The sequence below is a fragment of the Opisthocomus hoazin genome, chromosome Z (assembly GCF_030867145.1).
Source record: "Opisthocomus hoazin isolate bOpiHoa1 chromosome Z, bOpiHoa1.hap1, whole genome shotgun sequence".
NCBI lineage: Eukaryota > Metazoa > Chordata > Aves > Opisthocomiformes > Opisthocomidae > Opisthocomus > Opisthocomus hoazin.
The window spans coordinates 75,385,484-75,405,709 of record NC_134454.1 but is presented as its reverse complement, the minus strand read 5'-3'; the positions used below and the strand labels follow the sequence as shown (position 1 = coordinate 75,405,709).

General features: G+C 40.8%; 1 protein-coding gene across 3 annotated transcripts in view; it reads right to left on the bottom strand.

Moving 5' to 3' along the window:
* FYB1 (FYN binding protein 1) overlaps window positions 1-20,226 on the bottom strand; it is a 71,577-nt gene that overhangs the window by 4,936 nt on the left and 46,415 nt on the right. The window contains exons 8-16 of one of the 3 annotated variants that reach the window (XM_075411227.1): window positions 18,493-18,649; window positions 16,160-16,304; window positions 13,248-13,276; window positions 12,215-12,284; window positions 11,477-11,617; window positions 10,767-10,798; window positions 8,552-8,657; window positions 7,108-7,213; window positions 6,580-6,742 (exon numbers count right to left, since the gene is read on the bottom strand). In XM_075411227.1, coding sequence (XP_075267342.1) covers window positions 6,580-6,742; window positions 7,108-7,213; window positions 8,552-8,657; window positions 10,767-10,798; window positions 11,477-11,617; window positions 12,215-12,284; window positions 13,248-13,276; window positions 16,160-16,304; window positions 18,493-18,649 — 949 coding nt within the window. The remainder of the gene's footprint in view (window positions 1-6,579; window positions 6,743-7,107; window positions 7,214-8,551; window positions 8,658-10,766; window positions 10,799-11,476; window positions 11,618-12,214; window positions 12,285-13,247; window positions 13,277-16,159; window positions 16,305-18,492; window positions 18,650-20,226) is intronic. The other 2 variants (XM_075411228.1, XM_075411229.1) reach the window with 2 other exon arrangements.

Sequence of the window (20,226 nt, the reverse complement as noted above, 5' to 3'; positions counted from 1 at the left end):
TGTGTTATATTTGAAATTATTATAGAAGTTTCCTTTTTCTATACCTTAGGAGGCATAAATGGTCACACTAAAATGGCAGTTTTTTAGTCATTCATACACAATTCGTATGTTTTAGAGTAAATTTATTAGCTTGACTTGCAAAGTTCCTTGAATTCTTGGAGCTGCTACTACTCCAGATACTTAGAGGAACCGTTATACAGCACAGAAAGTATCAGTTTTCTGCTAGTATTTCTGGTCGCAATCCTTCAGGTCAGTCTAGCTGCATCCCCAGATATTACTGTGTTAACTTAAGGAGTTATTTCCTCCTTCACATGAACTTTTCTTTTCTGATACACAAGAAATGAAAGTATTTTTTCTTTTTTTTAAGATCTGTAATTTTACTAGTAGGGGAAACCTTCCCTTGTAAGTTGGCATCAGACGCAATGAGCTAGTACTGCTCCCAAAAGCTGCTGAATTATCACCATCTTCAACTGGCCCATGTTTTGATATATAAAAATGTCCTATGATTCCTATGTGGAATACTGGAAAAATTATCTGACAAGACTAATATCCCAAATAGTCCTGCAAATAGTAATACATAACTAATTCTTATATACAGCTTTTCTTCATAAACAAACATTTGCATAATTCATTTTAACTTGGCATATTTCCATCTTAAAATATGTAGATATCAGATTTTGCTATAAATCTCAAGTGTAAATAAGTTTTTTTCCAGAATATGCTCTATTAATTGTTATATTGAAAGTAGGTCAGCGATTTGCTTTGTGAAGGTCAGAATACATTAAAAACACTGCATTTTTAAAGAAAACTTCTGTCTTGTGCTAGAACTGAAGGTTGCCTAAAAAGACATTAATTTCATGTGATAATATTTTATTTGACACTAATCTGCTTTAGCTTCTGTTGAAGACTTAACAGTTACAGGAATGAAAAATAGTTCTATGCATTTAATATTCAATTGCAGCTATGTAAGATAAAATTTGTTTCATTTGCCTGTATTGTACATCTTCTGGCTCATGAAGATTTGATACTCACATAAATTCTGTTATAACTTATGCCTACTAAAGATGTTAAACTGCAGATTATCTTCAACAGTCAGAGAACCTAGTGCTGCAGATTTTCAGTCACCAGTGTATTTTCTCAGGCTGACTGCAAGACGGTATACATAGGGAAAGTTCTGTCTGCTCAGGATATCTTAGCCTGGTTGCCTTTGCTCAGATTTTATTATCTGGGATAAAGTAATGGAAATTGATTTTTTTTAAAAGATGTCATCTTTTTAAAATTCTCTTTAAGGTGAGTACAGTAATTTCCAGGACTCCTGAAGTCTCACTGGGAACCATTTAAAATAATTTCACTAATCTAATCTTCTCAGTTTCTTCTTGTACTTTTCTTATGTGAAATACATGAAAGTAAAATTTCTTCGCTTACAGTCGTGGCGCACACAGTATGCTTGCAAGCCAGACGTGCATGTGCCAGTCCTTCTACCACTGTAAAGCATAATCTAGGTTCTTCTGACAGTTCCTAGCCCCTAAATATTGGGGGGATATGGCTCCTGCTGATCTCACACTCTTTCAAATTTACTAATCTGAAAATACATGTCCAAAGTTTCTGTTTCTAACTAATCTATTCATATTTATGTGGCTTCCATAATAGGGAACAAGGCAGCAGGTCAGGACACTCCATCTTGCTTGCCAGCAACAGGCTAGGGGATGACACACAATGGTTAGAGGGATGGGGGGCTAGTAGGAGCCCTCAACCCGTTGCCCAGCAGCATGCGAAGGACACTGCAGCAAAGTGGAAGTCTTGCGGAAGGGAGCTGGAGGCGCCTGAGGTATGAGGTGCCAACAAGAAAATACCCATGAAACACCTCAAGGGAAAAAAGGGGTGCTCTGCTATGAAGGTAACGAGGCCGACAGCTCAGATGAAATGCCTCTATACAAACGCACGCAGCATGGGAAACAAACAGGAGGAGTTGGAAGCAGTCGTGCTGCTGGAAAGCTACGACCTGATTGCCATCACGGAAACTTGGTGGGATGAATCTCACGACTGGAATGTAGCTCTTGATGGCTACAGGCTGTTCAGAAGGGACAGGTGAGGAAGGAGGGGAGGGGACGTTACCCTTTACATCAAGAAAACACTACAGAGTGAAGAGCTGTCCCTGAAGAATAGCCACGAGCAGGTCGAAAGCTTATGGGTAAGAATCGGAGAGAGAGGCAACAAAGGGAACCTAGTGGTTGGTGTCTACTACAGGCTGCCAGATCAAGAGGAGCTGATAGACAAAGCGTTCTTCCTCCAACTCCAGGAGGCTTTGCGCTCGCAGGCTCTCGTCCTACTGGGGGACTTCAACCACCCTGACATCTGCTGGGAAAGCAACACGGCAAGCTGTAGGCAATCCAGCAGGTTCCTAGAATGCATTGAGGACAACTTCTTAAGCCAGGTAATAAGCACCCCTACCCGAGGGGATGCGATACTAGACCTGGTGGTCACCAATGCGAGTGAGCTCATTGGGGACGTCAAGATCGGAGGCAGCCTGGGCTGCAGTGACCACACACTGGTGGAACTAACACTACTGAGGGAAATGGGAATAACGAAGAGCATAGTCAGGACCCTAAATTTTAGGAGGGCAAATTTCCAGCTCTTCAAGGAGATAGTCAGAAGGACTCCCTGGGAAACGGTCCTCAGGGACAGGGGAACAGAACAGAGCTGGCAGGTCTTTAAGGGAGTATTCCACAGAGCGCAAGAGCTCTCAGTTCCCAAGTGTAAGAAATCAGGCAGAGAAGGCAAGAGACCAGCATGGCTGAGACAAGAGATGCTGGTCAGACTAAGGAAGAAGAGGGAACTGCACAGGCAGTGGAAGTAGGGACTGGCTTCCTGGGAAGAGTGTAGGGAAGATGCCCGGTTGTGTAGGGATGGGGTCAGGAAGGCCAAGGCACAGCTGGAGCTGACCTTGGCAAAGGAAGCGAAAAATAACAAGAAGGGCTTCTACAGGTATGTCAGCAGGAAAAAGATGGTCAAAGAAAGTGTACCTCCGCTCATGAGCGAGACTGGCAAACTGGTAACAGCAGATAAGGAGTAAGCTGAGGTACTCAACAACTCTTTTGCCTCAGTCTTCACTGGCAACCTCTCTCCTCACCCCTCCTGAGTCGATGGATGGCATGAAGGAGACCAGGAGGGTAAAATCCCTCCAGCTGTAAGTGAAGATCAGGTTCGGGACCTCCTGAGGAACATAAACAGACAGAAGTCCATGGGACCTGATGAGATGCAACCCAGAGTCCTGAGGGAACGGGCTGATGTAGTTGCCAAACCACTCTCCATGATATTTGAAAAGTCATGGCAGTCAGGGGAAGTCCCCAGTGACTGGAAAAAGGGAAATATTGTGCCCCTTTTCAAAAAGGGTAGAAAGGAAGACCATGGCAACTACCGACCTGTCAGCCTCACCTCTGTGCCTGGGAAGGTCATGGAACAGATCCTCCTAGAAGATATGCTAAGGCACATGGAGGCCAGGTAGGTGATTCGAGACAGTCAGCATGGCTTCACCAAGGGCAAGTCCTGCCTGACCAACCTAGTGGCTTTCTATGATGGTGTAACAACAAGGGTGGACAAGGGAAAACCAATCGACGTCATCTATCTGGATTTTTGTAAAGCCTTTGACACGGTCCCCCACAACATCTTTCTCTCTAAATTGGAGAGCCATGGATTTGATGGGTGGACCGTTCGGTGGATAAGGAATTGGTTGGATGGTCGCAGCCAAAGGGTAGTGGTCAATGGCTCAATGTCCAGATGGAGACCAGTGACGAGTGGAGTCCCTCAGGAGTCCGTACTGGGACCGGTGCTGTTCAATATATTTATCAATGACATGGACAGCGACATCGAGTGTACCCTCAGCAAGTTTGCAGATGACACCAAGCTGAGTGGTACGGTCGAAGACGCAAGAAGGACGGGATGCCATCCAGAGGGACCTGGACAAGCTGGAGAGGTGGGCCTGTGTGAACCTCATGAGGTTCAACAAGGCCAAGTGCAAGGTCCTACACCTGGGCGGGGTAATCCCCACTATCAATACAGGCTGGGGGATGAAAGGATCGAGAGCAGCTCTGCTGAGAGGGACTTGGGGGTACTGATAGACGAAAGGCTGGACATGAGCCGGCAATGTGCGCTGGCAGCCCAGAGGGCCAACCGTGTCCTGGGCTGCATCAAGAGAAGCGTGGCCAGCAGGTCGAGAGAGGTGGTTCTGCCCCTCTACTCTGCTCTGGTGAGACCTCACCTGGAGTACTGCGTTCAGCTCTGGAGCCCTCAGCACAAGAAGGACATGGAACTGTTGGAGCAGGTCCAAAGGAGGGCTACAAAAATGATCCGAGGGCTGGAGCACCTCTCCTATGAGGACAGGCTGAGAGAGTTGGGCTTGTTCAGCCTGGAGAAGAGAAGGCTGCGGGGAGACCTGATTGCAGCCTTTCAGTACTTAAAGGGAGCCTATAGGAAAGATGGAGACAATCTTTTTAGTAGAGACAGCAGTGACAGGACGAGGGGTAATGGTTTTAAACTAAAACAGGGTAGGTTTAGGCTGGATATAAGGAAGAAATTCTTTACAATGAGAGTGGTGAAACACTGGAACGGGTTGCCCAGAGAGGTAGTGGAGGCCCCATCCCTGGAAACATTCAAGACCAGGTTGGACAGGGCTCTGAGCAACCTGATCTAGTTAGCGGTGTCCCTGCTCGCTGTGGGGGGGTTGGACTAGATGACCTCTAGGGGTCCCTTCCAACCCAAAACTTACTATGATTTTATGATCTTGATTATTTAGCACCACTGAAAGCTACGACACATCAGGCCAGCTGCTCTCCAAAAGTGTAAAGGAAGCTTGGAGGGGACACAAATTTTCAGGCACTGAAATCCATTTATATCCTAATATTGAAGCAAAATCTATGAAAGGGAGTTGAAAGTTTTTGTGTATTTCAGAAGGTATGTGGGTCAGACCAAGGCAACAGTAAGGAGGAATTTGAGAAGGTAAATGAGAATCTGTTCCTTGTTTCACTGTCAAAATTTCAAAACATTTCATAACAATGAAATTAAGGGTTAGCAGAATACATTCCTGAGATCATCAGCCCTTGCATGAAAAGGTGGGGAGACATTATAGCATAATTTGTAATTTTGTGTAACTGCCAGTGAAGGCGTGAAGCTATGGAAGTACTTCATAAGCTAATGACAAAATGGAAGAATTCATGTGCAAGAAAGTAACAAAAGCATACTTAATAGCTGATTTTCAGTCTATCTGGCCTTCAAAAAGTAAACTCATAACTTCAATATATGAGGAACTAGAGCAACTAAAGCAAATAACCAAAACCGTCACGCATTAAACTAAAGTAGGATTCAAACTTCACTAATTAATGTGAAAACTGAGAAGACATCTATTCAGGGAGGATATTTTTATTTGTTTTGCTCTTTTATGGATAGCAAAACAGTAGCTCCTGTCACTATTTGAAAGGCTTTGAAGACTGTGAGAGGAAAACAGCCAACATGAACTACTTTCTACTACGTTATTAGCTTGATTCAAAAAATGCAGCATTGAAAGCTGCTCTTTGGAAATTGGCTACACTAGTGAAATCCATATTTTGAAAAATATATGTGTTGTTATGCAAGAAATTCTTCCTCATCCTGCAGGTCTGCCAGGACAATGGCTATAGTCCAGACTGTAACGGTTGAGTGCTGAGGGGGAAAAAGTAGAACAAAAGTGACTAAATCCCCTGCAGAGGTTTATGGCAGTGGACTGTGTTCTACATAGGTCAGAGATAAAAAGTAAAGGTGAGCAGAAGGATGCTGCTACTTTGAACGTCCTCTGTTCCTACACAAAGTAAATTTTCATTCGGAGATTTGCTAACTATTGTAACAGAAGCACATTAAGAAATCAAAACCAACAGCAGATGGTCTGGACTTCTCCAAACATGCAAAAACTTCTGCCATGCAAAAACTTCTGCCAGTGCACACCTTGGCCAAGGGTTTCAAAGAAGCGCTGAAAGGCCTTGCACAGCTCCCAAAACAAGCAGGCATGCCAACAAAGACGTGTGCCTTGGATCAGCTGGGGGATGGCGGGACACTCCTAAGCAGTTTCCCCTCTTAGCCTATTGAAAAGATTAAACTCCATCTCTGGCAATCCAAAGTAAGAACATTGTTGTTAATTTTCCCTTAGCTGCAATCAGTGGGCAAGTGTTTCCCAGAGATGCAGCAAGGATTTTACTTTTACTAGAGTCTGTGCGTGTCATAGCTATACTCTTTTCGGGAAGTAGACAGAGACAGAAAAAATAAAACCATCTGCTAATAGTTGATGCAAAGCAAGATTTACAGAACTGAGCTGTCCATTTTCTCACCTGTGGTATCTCTTGTCTGTGGGAGTTTTATTTTTTTTTTAATGCAAGCCGCTCTTCAACACAATAATAAAATAACAATAATCTACCTCTTGTCAACCACCAGGCAAGGAAAAATATAAGTATTAGGCTCTGCTTTAATATGACAGGGAAGAGAGTTTTTTACAGGTCCTGAATCCATCATTCTCTGACAATTTGATTTGTACTACAGCTTTTTATTAAAACTTACATTTTCCTTCTTCATTCCTGCACAGGACCTTGGTATCATCTGTACTTTCTATAATTTCAAGAGACTCCCCTGGTTTAACTTGTAAGTCTTTAGGTCCCCATCTTCTCTGAGGCAAATCCTGGACTGTCGTGGTAGAGTAAAGAACCTTAATTTCACCCTCAAACTGAAAAAAAAAAAAAAAAGAGATGCTGGTTGAGAGCCATCAACGTAAAGCTTATGATCATGCATTTTTTAGGGCAGTATATTCCCATTTATTACTAACTTTTTGAAAATCAGGCATATAATTGCTTATGCTATGTAATGTATGCCCACGCTTGCCATTTGGACTTACTATGAAGCTGAATTTGTTGAAATTAAAAGCATATGCCCAGATCACTATGTTTACAAGTAGTAACACTTTACCTTTCAAAGGCAAAATAATGGGTTATTTACAAATTTGGGGATACAAACTAAAGGACAGCATAATGTATTTTAATTTTAAGTGAACAAAACTTACTTTGAACAAAACTTACTTTGAACAAAACTTACTTTGAACTTTTTTCTGAACTCTTTCTCTTCTTTTTCCATCTTTTTAAGCTTTTGTGCATCTTTTTCATCTGATTTACGTTTTCCAAGGCTTGCTGATTTTGATGAACTAAAACAAGAGGTTACAAACAAAATTAGCAACATATCTACCTTTCTGATAATTTTAGTGAAAATGCATTTGCCTTCATGTGTCTTTAGTATGTTTTTGTTGCTCTACAAAACTAATATGGATAATACAATACAGCTTTGAGTTGGTGTTGTCTTTCCTACTTCTCTCTTTTAATGAGTTTTAATGTTAATGTAACTGTCACATAAGTGAATATGGAAAATTAGCAGCTAGACGAATCTAGCTGCTACAGCAATGAGAACTTTACATCTACCAAAAATAGTTTGTGTAAATGATACCCATCACTTTAGAATCTCTAGGCAAGGAGAAACTTTTGTGAAATCTATGTATCTTTGGGCAACAGACTGAGTAACACGCATCGCACTGTGGAGGCAGCTGGAACATCTTAGCCTTTCGTACAGCAGCTGTGTTAGTCTTGTGTGCCCACAGAAGACCTTGCTACACCAGGGAATCGGCATTACATGACCTATTACAAGTTCTGTTGTTTTTTCACATCCCTGATACTGTTGACTTGTGCCAATGAGCGTGGAAGGGTTTCATGCCCTAACTGCCTTTCCTGATGCTGTCACCAGGAATTTAAAGTTTGACTCTGCATTTTGATCCTTCCTGATCTCTGGAGGGGTTGTGGATGAGTTTCACTGATGACGAATACATGCGTGCATGTGGATGAAGTAACCTAGGTTTAGGTTAAGAGGGCCACGTCTTTTCCTTTGGATATACAGTTCAAAGAACTGTCTATGTTTTAATGGCTCTAGACTAGATTGTCGTGGTGCACTCTGTAGCTCCACCTGCGTGGAGTTAGTGACAACAGAACATGACATGTTGCAGTCATCATCACAGATGCATCTGTGCTCATAATGCCTCTGTGCTTCAGAGATGGCCATCACTTCCTGGTGCAGGGCTGAAAGTTTTCTAAGTTGAACTTTACACCTCCAGACATGTTTTATACTTAGAACACAGGGAACTATCTCCTTTTCCCTTAAAATATTGTAACAGCTGGGATCAAGTACTTATCCTAAGTCTCCAAATTTTGATAGGAAGAGGACTACATGCAGAGAATCTGCAATGAAGTACCTTTAGGCCATGAATTAATTTCTACCTCTTGTCCATCAGGGGCTGAATTTGTTGAAATTAAAAGCATGCTTATTTATTCTATAGTCTAATAACTATTTCAGTCTGAAATGGACGCAGGGAGCATTCAGCTGCCATTGTCAACAGTAGAGTTAGGAGAACCACAAAACCTGACAACACCAAATAAGATATACATTAGTCGCAATCTGCCTTTAGTAAATACTTTGAAAATGTTTCACAGTGTATTACAGATTTCTAATCAGGGGAGTGATTCCCATTTTCACTTGCTTGAGTTCGAGCGGTGGAGGAGGGAAGTCTGAAGAATCTACATCGTCGTAAACATCGTCTCCACAATCTGAAACAATAGTGTTTAAAAGAATGGAAAATTATTATGTGATCCTTGAGTAGTGAATACATTCTGTTACAGTCTATGGTAGTGTAGCTAAGTTGACAAGAAATTGTGGCAAGTACTGTAGCCATGTATTGTCTGTAGTAACTGTGGCTTCTCTGTTTTGCACAACGTACTGTGCAAAATGAATACCAGCCAACCTTTTCAGAATAAGACTCTTTATTAATAATAATAGGTATTCACTGATATTTTAATCTTCTTAAGCTGAAGCAAGTTTTAGCACATGTTGGCTAATGCAATAGCCTTTAATCTTCATTTTAATGAGTCCATTTCCCACTGTGTTACATCAAAGTATATTTTGGGGGTTTGATGTTAATGTAAGCTGGGCACTTCTATAGCACTCTAGTCAATGCAACATTGCTTAGAAGTGGAGATGAATAACATGTTAGTTTTTAGGCCATCTTGCAATGCCAACACAGCGTAAAGAATTCTTACCCCAAGAATATACTCTGAATCACATTCAGCATATTTCTGGAGAGGAAGCAATTACTCAACTCATCAAATCAATGGCTAGAAAAATCACAGTAGGAGATAAAAGGTTTAGAACTCACAGAATCACAGAATCACAGAATCACAGAATGTTCGGGGTTGGAAGGTATCTCTGTGGGTCATCTAGTCCACCCCCCCTGCTGAAGCAGGGTCACCTACAGCAGGCTGCACAGGACTTTGTCCAGGCCAGTCTTGAGTATCTACAGAGATGGAGAATCCACAGCCTCCCTGGGCAGCCTGTTCCAGGGCTCTGTCACCCTCAGAGTGAAGAAGTTCTTCCTCATGTTCACACGGAACTTCCTGTGCTTCAGTTTGTGCTCATTGCCCCTTGTCCTGTCGCTGGGCTCCACTGAAAAGAGTCTGGCCCCATCCTCCTGACACCCACCCTTCAGATATTTATCAGCATTTATGAGGTCCCCTCGCAGCCTTCTCTTCTTCAGGAGAAACAAGCCCAGTTCCATCAGTCTTTCCTCATAGGAGAGATGCTCCAGTCCCTTCATCATCCTCGTAGCCCTCCGCTGGACTCTCTCCAGTAGTTCCTCATCTTTCTTGAAGTGGGGAGCCCAGACCTGGACACAGTACTCCAGATGGGACCTCACTAGGGCAGAGTAGAGGAGGAGGAGAACCTCCCTCGACCTGCTGGCCACACTCCTTCTAATGCACCTCAGGATCCCATTTGCCTTGGCAGCCAGGGCACACTACTGGCTCATGGTTAACCTGTCATCCACCAGGACGCCCAGGTCCCTCTCCACAGAGCTGCTCTGCAGCAGGTCCACCCCAAGCCTGTACTGGTGCATGGGGTTGTTCCTCCCTGCGCGCAGGACCCTGCATTTGCCCTTGTTGAACCTCATCAGGTTCCTCTCTGCCCAGTTTTCCAGCCTGTCCAGGTCACGCTGAATGGCAGCACAGCCTTCTGGTGTATCCACCACTCCTCCCAGTTTTGTGTCCTCAGCAAACTTGCTGAGGGTACACTCTGTCCCTGCTTCCAGGTCATTGATGAAGAAGTTGAACAAGACTGGACCCAGTACTGACCCCTGGGGAACAGCACTAGTTACAGGCCTCCAACTAGACTCAGCGCCGCTGAAGACAACTGTCTGAGCTCTGCCATTCAGGCGATAGCCTCAAAAATTGTAAGAACTTGATTTTTATTCCATGGCTGAGCTGATATTTATGAGTATATGTTATCTTACAAAAACACTGCAAGAGATTAAAAAACCAACATGCATCTCTTTTCTTTTGAAGTCTTACATTAGATGTGTCTTTCCAAGTGTATCTGTTCAGACTCAGTGTCAAATAAAACTAGTGGAAATCTCATGTACAAAAATCATGACTTCTTAGAAGATACATTAAGTTGTTATCTAGAGAGCTTGCAATGTATTTGTATCTTCTTGTCTGTAGCCAAATCTGTCACAATATTTGAAATTTCTTTGCTGGAACTGGGTAAGAAATGGGAAATCCTGTTTCCTTCCTTGGATGTATTTTTGTGACTAGCATGATACAGAGTAATGTATACAGAGAAAAGGATCAGGAATTAATCTGGAGACTGAACAATAGGCTATTAATTACCTTTTCCAAGCTGCTTTGTTGAAGGAGGCATGCTGGAAAAAAGAGATGCTCATTAAGTAATTATATCCCATTAATATGTTTTTGCATCATTTAAATCATTTAAAAACCTTGCACACAAGGTCTCCAAGTAAGCTCCAGACATTTTGAAGCTCCGCTGACAACAGCAATAGTCATGGACTAAATGTATTTTTACCACTGAGTCAAACTGAGCTGGTTCAGAACTGAATGAAAGATGATGGTGGTAAAAACACCAGTTGCTGTTGTAACCTCTAGGCAAGAGGGGTAGAAAACAATCTTTGTATTTTTCTCTTTGGTATAGTATTCCTAAAATTTTGATTAATGGGACTAGATTGAACTGTTTATCTCAGATACGTTGTAATAATGATCAAAGTACATTTTAACTGAGGATACAGCAGACTTACATCACCGGAGTACCACAAAGATGATGGATTATTTTGGTGCTCTTCATGAAAAAGAGGTTTTTGTGTATTTTAATTACAAGACTTATGCAATGAATGTAGCTTGTTTAAAGAATAATTACATTAGGCATGTGAAAAGAAAGGAGGTCAGTGTTTTTGCAGAAAGCATGATCCTGAGCTGCAATTTGATGAATGATTCATTAGGGTGCTGTGAGAACATGTTAGTAGCATGTGATCAATGCTTCATTAGAATTAGTTAATGTGCACTGTGATTTCCTGGTAGACTCTTACAACAAATCTCCATTATCTTCTGCCCCATCGACTTTAGCTGTTTTTGCTCGTACACTTTTCTTTTTGTCATCTTTGACCTTTAGCCTCTTCAAGATTCCCCAGGACCAGATACCATCCTTATCTTCATCCTGCGATACAGACCTTTGGAGTATGCATGCAATTATCACAATGTAAAATGCAGCAATCTTTTTAAAAGGTCCAATTTAAATTCTCCATTGATGCACATAGTTCTCATTAATGCCAAAAATGTATATACCGCAAGGGGAGGACACTTACCGAAATGCTAAACACTAAAATTTTAAACTAGAAATATGTATGTTAGGTCATTTGTAGATAGTGGAATAAATTTGTAAGCATAGATAAGAATCTACTAGCTTACTCTTTTCATGTTGTTACTCCGCAAGTTAACATTTTAGTTTGTTATTTTCATTTCAGAGCTATTCTCTTTAATAGTATTTAATATTATTAAATTTATTATTATTAAATTTAATATTATTAAAATTTAATAATTTTCACAAGTGCAGCTGCTTTTCCTGACACACCAAAATTAATTACAGAACAAAACTTCTGCAAAAGACCCAAGAACCCTTTCTTTCAGCTTGAAGAATCCATCCTAATATATACCCACTTGCTGATCTTCTTAATATTGTTAATTATCATGCTTCATTCAAAATACTAAAAACTGAAATGAAAACACTCTGTTAAAGAAGCAAACCATATAAATGATATGAAACTTACCTAGCTGCAGCATCTTCATCATCAATCCCATCATAAATTTCTTGATCAAAAGGAGGAGGTGGGAACATCTCTTTAACAGATCAAACAGTGAATTAATGCATTTATATTTAGTGATGCTGAATAGGGTATTCATTTCTTTGATGAAATTCTAAATTGCTGATTTTGGCTCAGTCATTATGATGACTGATGACTTTTAAATTTTTGTGTGTGACTAGTGATGATTGAAGAAGTCAGACCAATATTCTCAGCAAGTGACATCGTGTGTTCATCCACAGAAACCAGAGGCAAGTGCAACATAAGCTCCCCGTTTTGGTCCCAGTTCTGACCTTTGAGCCCCACCTCCTTCAGTGCAGGGTTAGCTCAGTTTCCATGTCCAATTCTAGCCACTGGTCCAAGTAATCACTGAAATCTGTACTTAGCTGGCAGCAGCTTCGTTCAGCACTGCCAGGGAATGTTTGTGCCATGACTAGTATCTAAACTCTCAGATGAGCTGTACTCTTGTGATCAACAGAGAATGCTACATAAATATATGTGCTACCAAAGGGGAAACTGGGTTTGAATGTTTGCTCTTGACAGTATGAAACTGCTGCTGTCGTACTTGTTAGGACTACAGAGTATCGCTGAAACTGAAGTTCCCCATGACTGTCAGCAAAACGAAGCTTTAATTGGTAGTATTATTGGCTTTTTCAGAACTGGATTTCTCCTGCACAAAACCTCTTAGTCATGTCAATATTTTACCAATTATATTTGTGCTGTTTTGTGTGGTGATTTACCTCCACACAAAAAAATATGAAGTTTTGTCATCTTCTGGGATGCTTGTGATTCACAGTATCTGGAGACAAAACTTCTTTCTTGCCCAGGTTCCTATAGCTGGAAAGTAAGTTAATTTGGGCACTATACCTCCTTGCTTGTTGCCTGCTAGCTATCGTTTAGCATGCTTACGGATAATTACTGCATTATTTAGAAGCTTCAGAGGTCTGGATTTGAAGGTAAGCAGAAACAACTCTCCCCAAAAAGTATATGTAGAACTTACTTCCAGCTCCACTTTGACCACCACTCTGACTGGAAAAGCAAACAAGAGATGTTTTAGAGAAAAACAGTCATCCTTTGGAAAAAGAAAACACCATGATCACCCATCACTTTTGTAGTTATGAGTTCTAAATATTTTGGCTTTGGCACTCCTTTACATCACCAATTGAGCACTACAAGTTCTGCACTGGAAGCTCAGGCAGATGCTTGTGAGTTCTATATGGGCAACAACTAAATGTGCCAGTTCTTTTTTTCTCTCTGTTTTCACCACACTCAAACCAATTTCTTACAGTCAAACAGTAGCTGCATTCTCGCTAATGCTAAAGAAACTGTTCCATTTAATTCATAAGTGATCTAGCTCTTAGATGAGGAGAGATTAATTTTTAGTAGGTTCAGGTAAAGCAGGACAAAATACTCTGGTTTGTTTTTTTCTTTTCCCTTGAAAATAATTCATTACAAATCAGAAAAGAGTATTTTAAAATATCATTTTCAGTAATTGAAAAGGTTATAAGAGAAAGAATTATCAATACCATCTTTAGTTAATGTAAAGAAAAAGGACTGTATTTTATAAGTAAAGCTGTGAAGCAAATTCTCTATTTGCAAAAATCAGTGCAGATATTTCAAGACAATGAAGGTGCTCATTTTCAAGCAAGTGGAACATTCGGTCCTAATAGATAATAAGTGTTATCAGCTGTTAGCAATTTCCAATAGAGTGTAATTTTCAAGGAAATGCAAACTGATGTCTACAGCTATTACAATTTGCTATATTTAGAATATATTTTATATTCCTGATGATGTCTTTAAACTGCAGTACAAAATATGACTTTGGATCATAGGATAACTGATGTTGGAAGGGATCTCAGGAGATCCTGCAGTAAAACTTGATGGGAATAAAAATATAATCTGACTGAACACTAAGCAGTGCATCCAAACCCTTTAGATTCATCCCTTATGAGAGGATTTTTTTGAGATGAAATGGTAAACAAATGAATTTATTGCTCAAATAGCTTTCATTTGGTGATGCTTTAAGCTTCTAACTGCACGTTTCAAACATTTCAAGGATTCCATATTAGTCTACTGTTTTAACAGTAACTGGAAAAAAAATGATAGGTTTACAGTAACCGAGATAATTTCCAGGTCAGAGCCTTACTTAAACTGCTACATCAAAACAAGATATTTGTTAAACTCTTGTGACAAGAAATCCTGAAATACAATAGCTCTAGTCAGTTAGTGCTTTTGGAGTATTAACAATACTACCAATAAGGAAATAATGCTGTTTGGTCAAGAGACTTTTTTTAGCATGGCATTCTTACAGTGGTTTCAAGACATGTTGATGTATGTCAGACCTTCCAACAATTCATGCTCATGAACTGAACAGAATGCTAATAATCACTAGAGAAGATAAAAATGTCAAAATACGGCTTAAAGAATTTAATCAATTCGAGCCATTCATTCATCCTTAGAAGTTCCTTACACTGTGATTTTAATACACAATAGTGTGTGTATTCTTTTTTTGCTTTTGAATTCAATAAATTTTCTCAATTCTGTGCATTGAGGTGGTTAGTTGTAATGCTTGCCATAGTAAAAAGGGTTGGCCAAAGATACTTCTGCAAGGAAGTACCGAACACTCAGATTACCTAAAACCTAGAACAAATAAAGCAACTCTTCTGGCTAGGTTACAATGCTATGAGACCCATGCGCAGGGAGGAAAACTGGTATTGAGCAACCTGGAAAAACATCAGATGCAAAACTATATTGGTTGCTTAAAGAATGCCACCCTGAAGGCAGATCTTTCCAAGCACAGTTCCTGGAGGTCATGGGGACTTTCTACCAGCAGCCAGCCAGCTGTGTTCGCTGTATTCCAGCCAGGCCTCTAAGCTAAGGTGCTGGGAAGCGGTAAACCAGGTGCAATGCCAGAGTGTTTCAAGGTGGATGTCCTACACATTGAAATCCTCTACACTCACATGCAGATCTGCTATTTGAATCCCAGGGTATGTGTTTCTGCACATCAGGACATGTAATGGAGAATGAGCACCGGTTTGTTGCACCACATGACAGAAGCAAGAGTTTTATGTGAGGTCTGGTAACAAAGATACCACGATCATGTTAGATCATGTGATAGCCTTGACTCCTGTCACAAGATCACTAGGATGTTTCCCTGCCAGCAAGTTTGATATGCTGCTGGAGATGGCACTTCTCTAGCTGAAAATCTATTTTATGTGGAAAATATGGCACATTGAAGTAGAGACTCTAAAATATAGCACTGCATTGCAAATACTTGCGAGTGTGGCATAGTGGAGAAGCCTCTGATGAAGTAAAAAATACATAGCTCCTACCCATCTCATGGGATTTTGTAGGCCTTATTTTCAGGACTAAACACATTAGACAAACTTCTGAAGGGCTATCCTTGTCGCACTTCCAGAAGTCCCTTCTCTTCAAAAAGAAAGCGGTAGTAAGGCTACCTCTGGTTTGAGAGCAATGAGGGTGATTAGGAGTTCCCCAATGCAGCGAAAGTTTCAATTGTTTTTAGAGTCTTTTATTCTTGCATGTTAGAAAAGGCAGTGTGTGACTTCAAAAGACAGAACAAGGAAAGAAAGGGAGGAAAGAGAATTGCAGTTCCAGCAGATTATTTGTAATCCTGTGTGTTTTGCATATTGTTCGCTTTTGCACTGCAGTGCTGTAAGTCCTCTTTCAACAGCATGGATTCCTCCTGAGCATGAGTGCTTATAGATGCTGGATTCCAGAATCCATTCTTGTTCCTCTGAATGCTCCAGTTTGAATAGTTGTGTTACATGTTTCTGATATAAACAGCTATTCTTTTGTGACAAGAGTCTGCTTTGTTTGTTGTAAAACTTCCCCTGTCTAGGCTGACTGCGGTGAATCATTGGTTCGTTTTCATGCGTTCCTTAAACATACCTGCTAATACTGTCCTGCTCTCCAACATCATCATACACTTCTTGGTCACTCTCTGTATGTTTCACAGCAGCTCTGGTGGATGGTTGTTGCTTTCTTCTTAAAGAATCATAATCAATCTCCACAATGGTTGTTTTAATGTATCCATCTAAATGAATGAAAACATGTAATTAGGCAGATAGTTTTAAAGCTCATGGTAAAGGGATGAGTGTAACAGAAGGTTCATCATCAATCATTGACTTGTTTTATATGATCTTTGAAAACTTTCAAAGAAGTGTCCCATTCTAAGCAGACTCAGCTCGAGTCTCCATCTGTTTACACAAATATCAATCTCAAATCTGTCAGATCTCCCCCCAAACCCTCCTCAGCTGGTGTTAAGTTAACTTCACCTTTAATTACTTCTCAGCTTCAGCGGAAAAATTTTCTGTGCAGACTCCAGGAATCATGGGGAAAGCTCCCTTCCTCAGCTGGCCTTGGGACCACTGCAGTTTCATGGCATATTTTAGGGAGGTCCATGACGTAAAGATTCTGACAGGTTGTTAGCAGGGAGAGACGTGTTGTTTGCATTGATTTTGCTTCAGGTTTGTAGACATGCTGCATCTGCATGGCTATCCTCATCGCTGGATCTTCACTAAAAAGACCTGTTTATACCCCTGGGTGCAATGGCTCATGAGAAACTTGCAGCAGAGCAGTTGGCCTGAGATTGGAAACTCTGTCTCTGCTGAGGGGAATCTTAACAGGCGTACTGCCTGTACAGAAGAGAGCATGAATGGGTTTTCTTAAAGGTGGAAAATGGTCATGCATTTCTTGAAAACAGAAAATGCCTCACTCTGCTGCTGCTGAACGAACCTGGTTTTTAGTGTGCTTTCTCTCAAATCTGTAATACGTTGATATTTTTCTTTCATGTATATCATCAAAACTGCTATTCTTCTGTTGTTTTGTCTTCTTCACAGACCATTATTGGCCTGTGAACACTGAAGGCTGAAGCATTAATGAAACACATTGGGCTGTACTATTGACACTTGTCAATGAGAAGTCTTGTACAACTTGCAGTTTTGTTGAAGCAAGGATTGGTTTATGGAAATTAAATTATTTATAGGTAAATTAATGAATTGACTGCACATACTCAAGAAAATATCCTTCTCCCAGCCCTCACCAAGATTTGTTTTCCTATGAACAAAATGATCCATGACTTATTTACAAAATTTGAAAGTATTGCAGAAAAGCTGATGTTGGAATTTAGCTCTTGAGATCATCTTGGCCAATCCCCCTGCCCAGGCAGGATCTGCTAGAGCAGGTTGCCCAGGACTGTGTCCCATCAGGTTTTGAAGATCTCCATAGATGGAGACTCCACCACCTCTTTGGGCAACCTGTTCCTTTGCTTGGTCACCCTCACAGTAAGAAAGTGTTTCCTGATGTTCGGACAGAATTTCACGTGTTTCAGTCTGTGCCTGTTGCCTCGTGTACAGTCACTGTGCACCACTGGAAAGAGCCTGGCTCCATCTTCTTTACACCCTCCCACCACGTTTATGCACAATTATAAAATACTCCCTGAGCCTTCCCTTCACCAGGCTGCACTCAGCCTCTGTTCATATGAGACACGATCCAGTTTCTTAATGTCTTTTTACACACAGTACTACAAAGTGCTCAGCTGGTGTTGTTCAGTTCTACATGTGTGAACTGTCTTACTGAACTTACTGTCACTTTAGTCTCCTTAAAAATCAAACAAGTGCTTTTAATAATTTTAATTGATTTTATGGATCAGTCTTTTAATGTCTGTGTTATAACCTAGAGGCCAGATCATCAATCCCTGATGTTACTCATAGATCCACTGATTATATTTATACAATTAGAGAAACTTCTTGGTTTACAGACAAAATACAATCTAGAAATTAGTTAGAAACTTTCCATGGAAACAGGAACAAGACAAACACTTAAAACAGGGCCTTATATTCTCTGCTTCTGTTTTAGGAACACCTGTGTTATTTTTAATACAAAGACAAAGACATGAAAAAATGCGAACATTGCACGGAGCCAAGTTCTGATGCTCTTTGAAGCCTGACATGGAATTACCTCTCAGTAGGTCAATGAAGATCCCAAGATATTCTTCCTAGCTTATTCTAGCGCATGTAGATGTTACGTTATGTTGTACAATAACTTCCTACTATGAACTAAGCCTCACATGCCTGCTAAGGACAGGAGGGTGAGTTGCAGCGATTATTTACTTTGGTGGCCAGTGACTCAGCCTTGGTAAGGCTACTACTTGGTGTAACACTCACATGTTTGCTTTCATACAGTGAAAACATTCAGGTGCACAGTGAAGAAACAGAACTCACAACATCCTTTTATCCTGCCCAGCCACTTTCCTTCTGGGTTGTCTGTGAGGCGAATGATTTCAATCTCATCCCCCTGTTTGACAGTCAGCTCATTCTTCCCTCCCTTGTGGTCAGCACAAACTCGTGCCTGATGAAGGACTTGGATGGGTCCTGTTAACTGCAGAGAAGAGGCAACAAAAGAAATCACAGATGTGGAAAAATAGAGCTCTTTCCCAAACATTCAGACAAAAGAGAAAATAACTGTAATGGTAATTATTCATTTCATTGACCTTTAAAATAGTCTAGGCACATAAACAGAAAGGCATCACTCCTGTCCCTGACTACCCTGTTTAAACTAATAATCAGGAATGAAAAGAATGAGCAACAGCAAAGCAGTAGAGCAGCTGAAAGAATGACTGGCAAAGTCACAGAAATACAAAAACTAAAAGCAACAGGCTAACTTATGGAGCCTTTCACAGGTTCACAGAACGTATTTCATTCCAGTGGGCAGCTGCCTGCAGTTCCAGCAGAATTACTCGTATGAGTAAATGCTCATTACTGTAAATATGTCTACCATGTAATGTTCTGTGTTTACAATTCTGCTGTATAAATGATCTTACAAGTACTCACAAGAGATGATCACACTGTTTACTGGAATGCAGGATTCTCTTTGTGAAATTTTTAGTATGTGTTATGGAGAAACCATATTCGATCTACTGTCTGTGGCTTTAAGATATATGGGATCTTGCAGAGGCATGTAGCTGTTGGCACTTACAGACTAGCTCAGGAATATCTATGCCGTATAGGTGGCGAAGAAACAGGAAAGAAAACATGCACTAAAATACACTTGCTTGCATTTAAGAGCAATAACATACTTTTACGGCCACAAGAGAGCCGTCTGCAGTCTGAAAGCATCCTGTGTGCTAATGCTTGCACTCCACAGGGGTGGTCTAGACTAGGGGCCTGACAAATGCCAGCTAACCCACGATTATTTACTATCATTATTTTCCTTTAATATTTGCTCCTCAACTCATGTCAGTCTCTGCATAGCAGACCAAGGCCGTGATGTGAGAGAATCGCCATGGCTTTACCGTGTACAGAGCATAATAGGAAGAAAAACAAAGCTGCCCGCTATGTACAAAGAGACTGGAAGTACAGTGGAGCATTGTAAACTGGCATTCGTTACCAGAAAATGACTGGTATATTTTGTAAACTGTGGGAGAATGCTGACCACCAGCTACACAAAAATGGTATAAAACAGAAAGAACTGTCTCATCATTTAGCCCCTAGGCTTTGACAGTGACTGCAGCTGCCCTACACATGTCCTATTCCCTTCCTCACCACTTAGGCTGGAAGTCTCTTTAGGTCTCTTCAGGCCAAGGTAAGGGCAATATGTTGCAATTAGTGTTGAAATCTCTTAGGGGCTGGATACTGTTTCATCTGACTCCAGTGAAGCAAAAAACACCAAGCATACAGGATCCAGTGTCTACTTTTATTAAGGACTATTCTAAGTGGTTTTTAAACAAAAAAGTGAAAGGAAATGTTTTTAAGTCTTTTTCACATGGAAAGACCATGAGAAGGGAATTTAATGAGAACTATATAAGCATGGAAAAAATGTCTTTGCCCTCAGTACAGAGCCTGAAGTCAAGCATATGCCAAACATAAAAGGGTAGCTTAGACCTTCATTCAGAATTTATCCAGATGCTTGAACTACTTACCATAACAAATAGTTTTGCAGCCAGCTGAAAAGTGTAT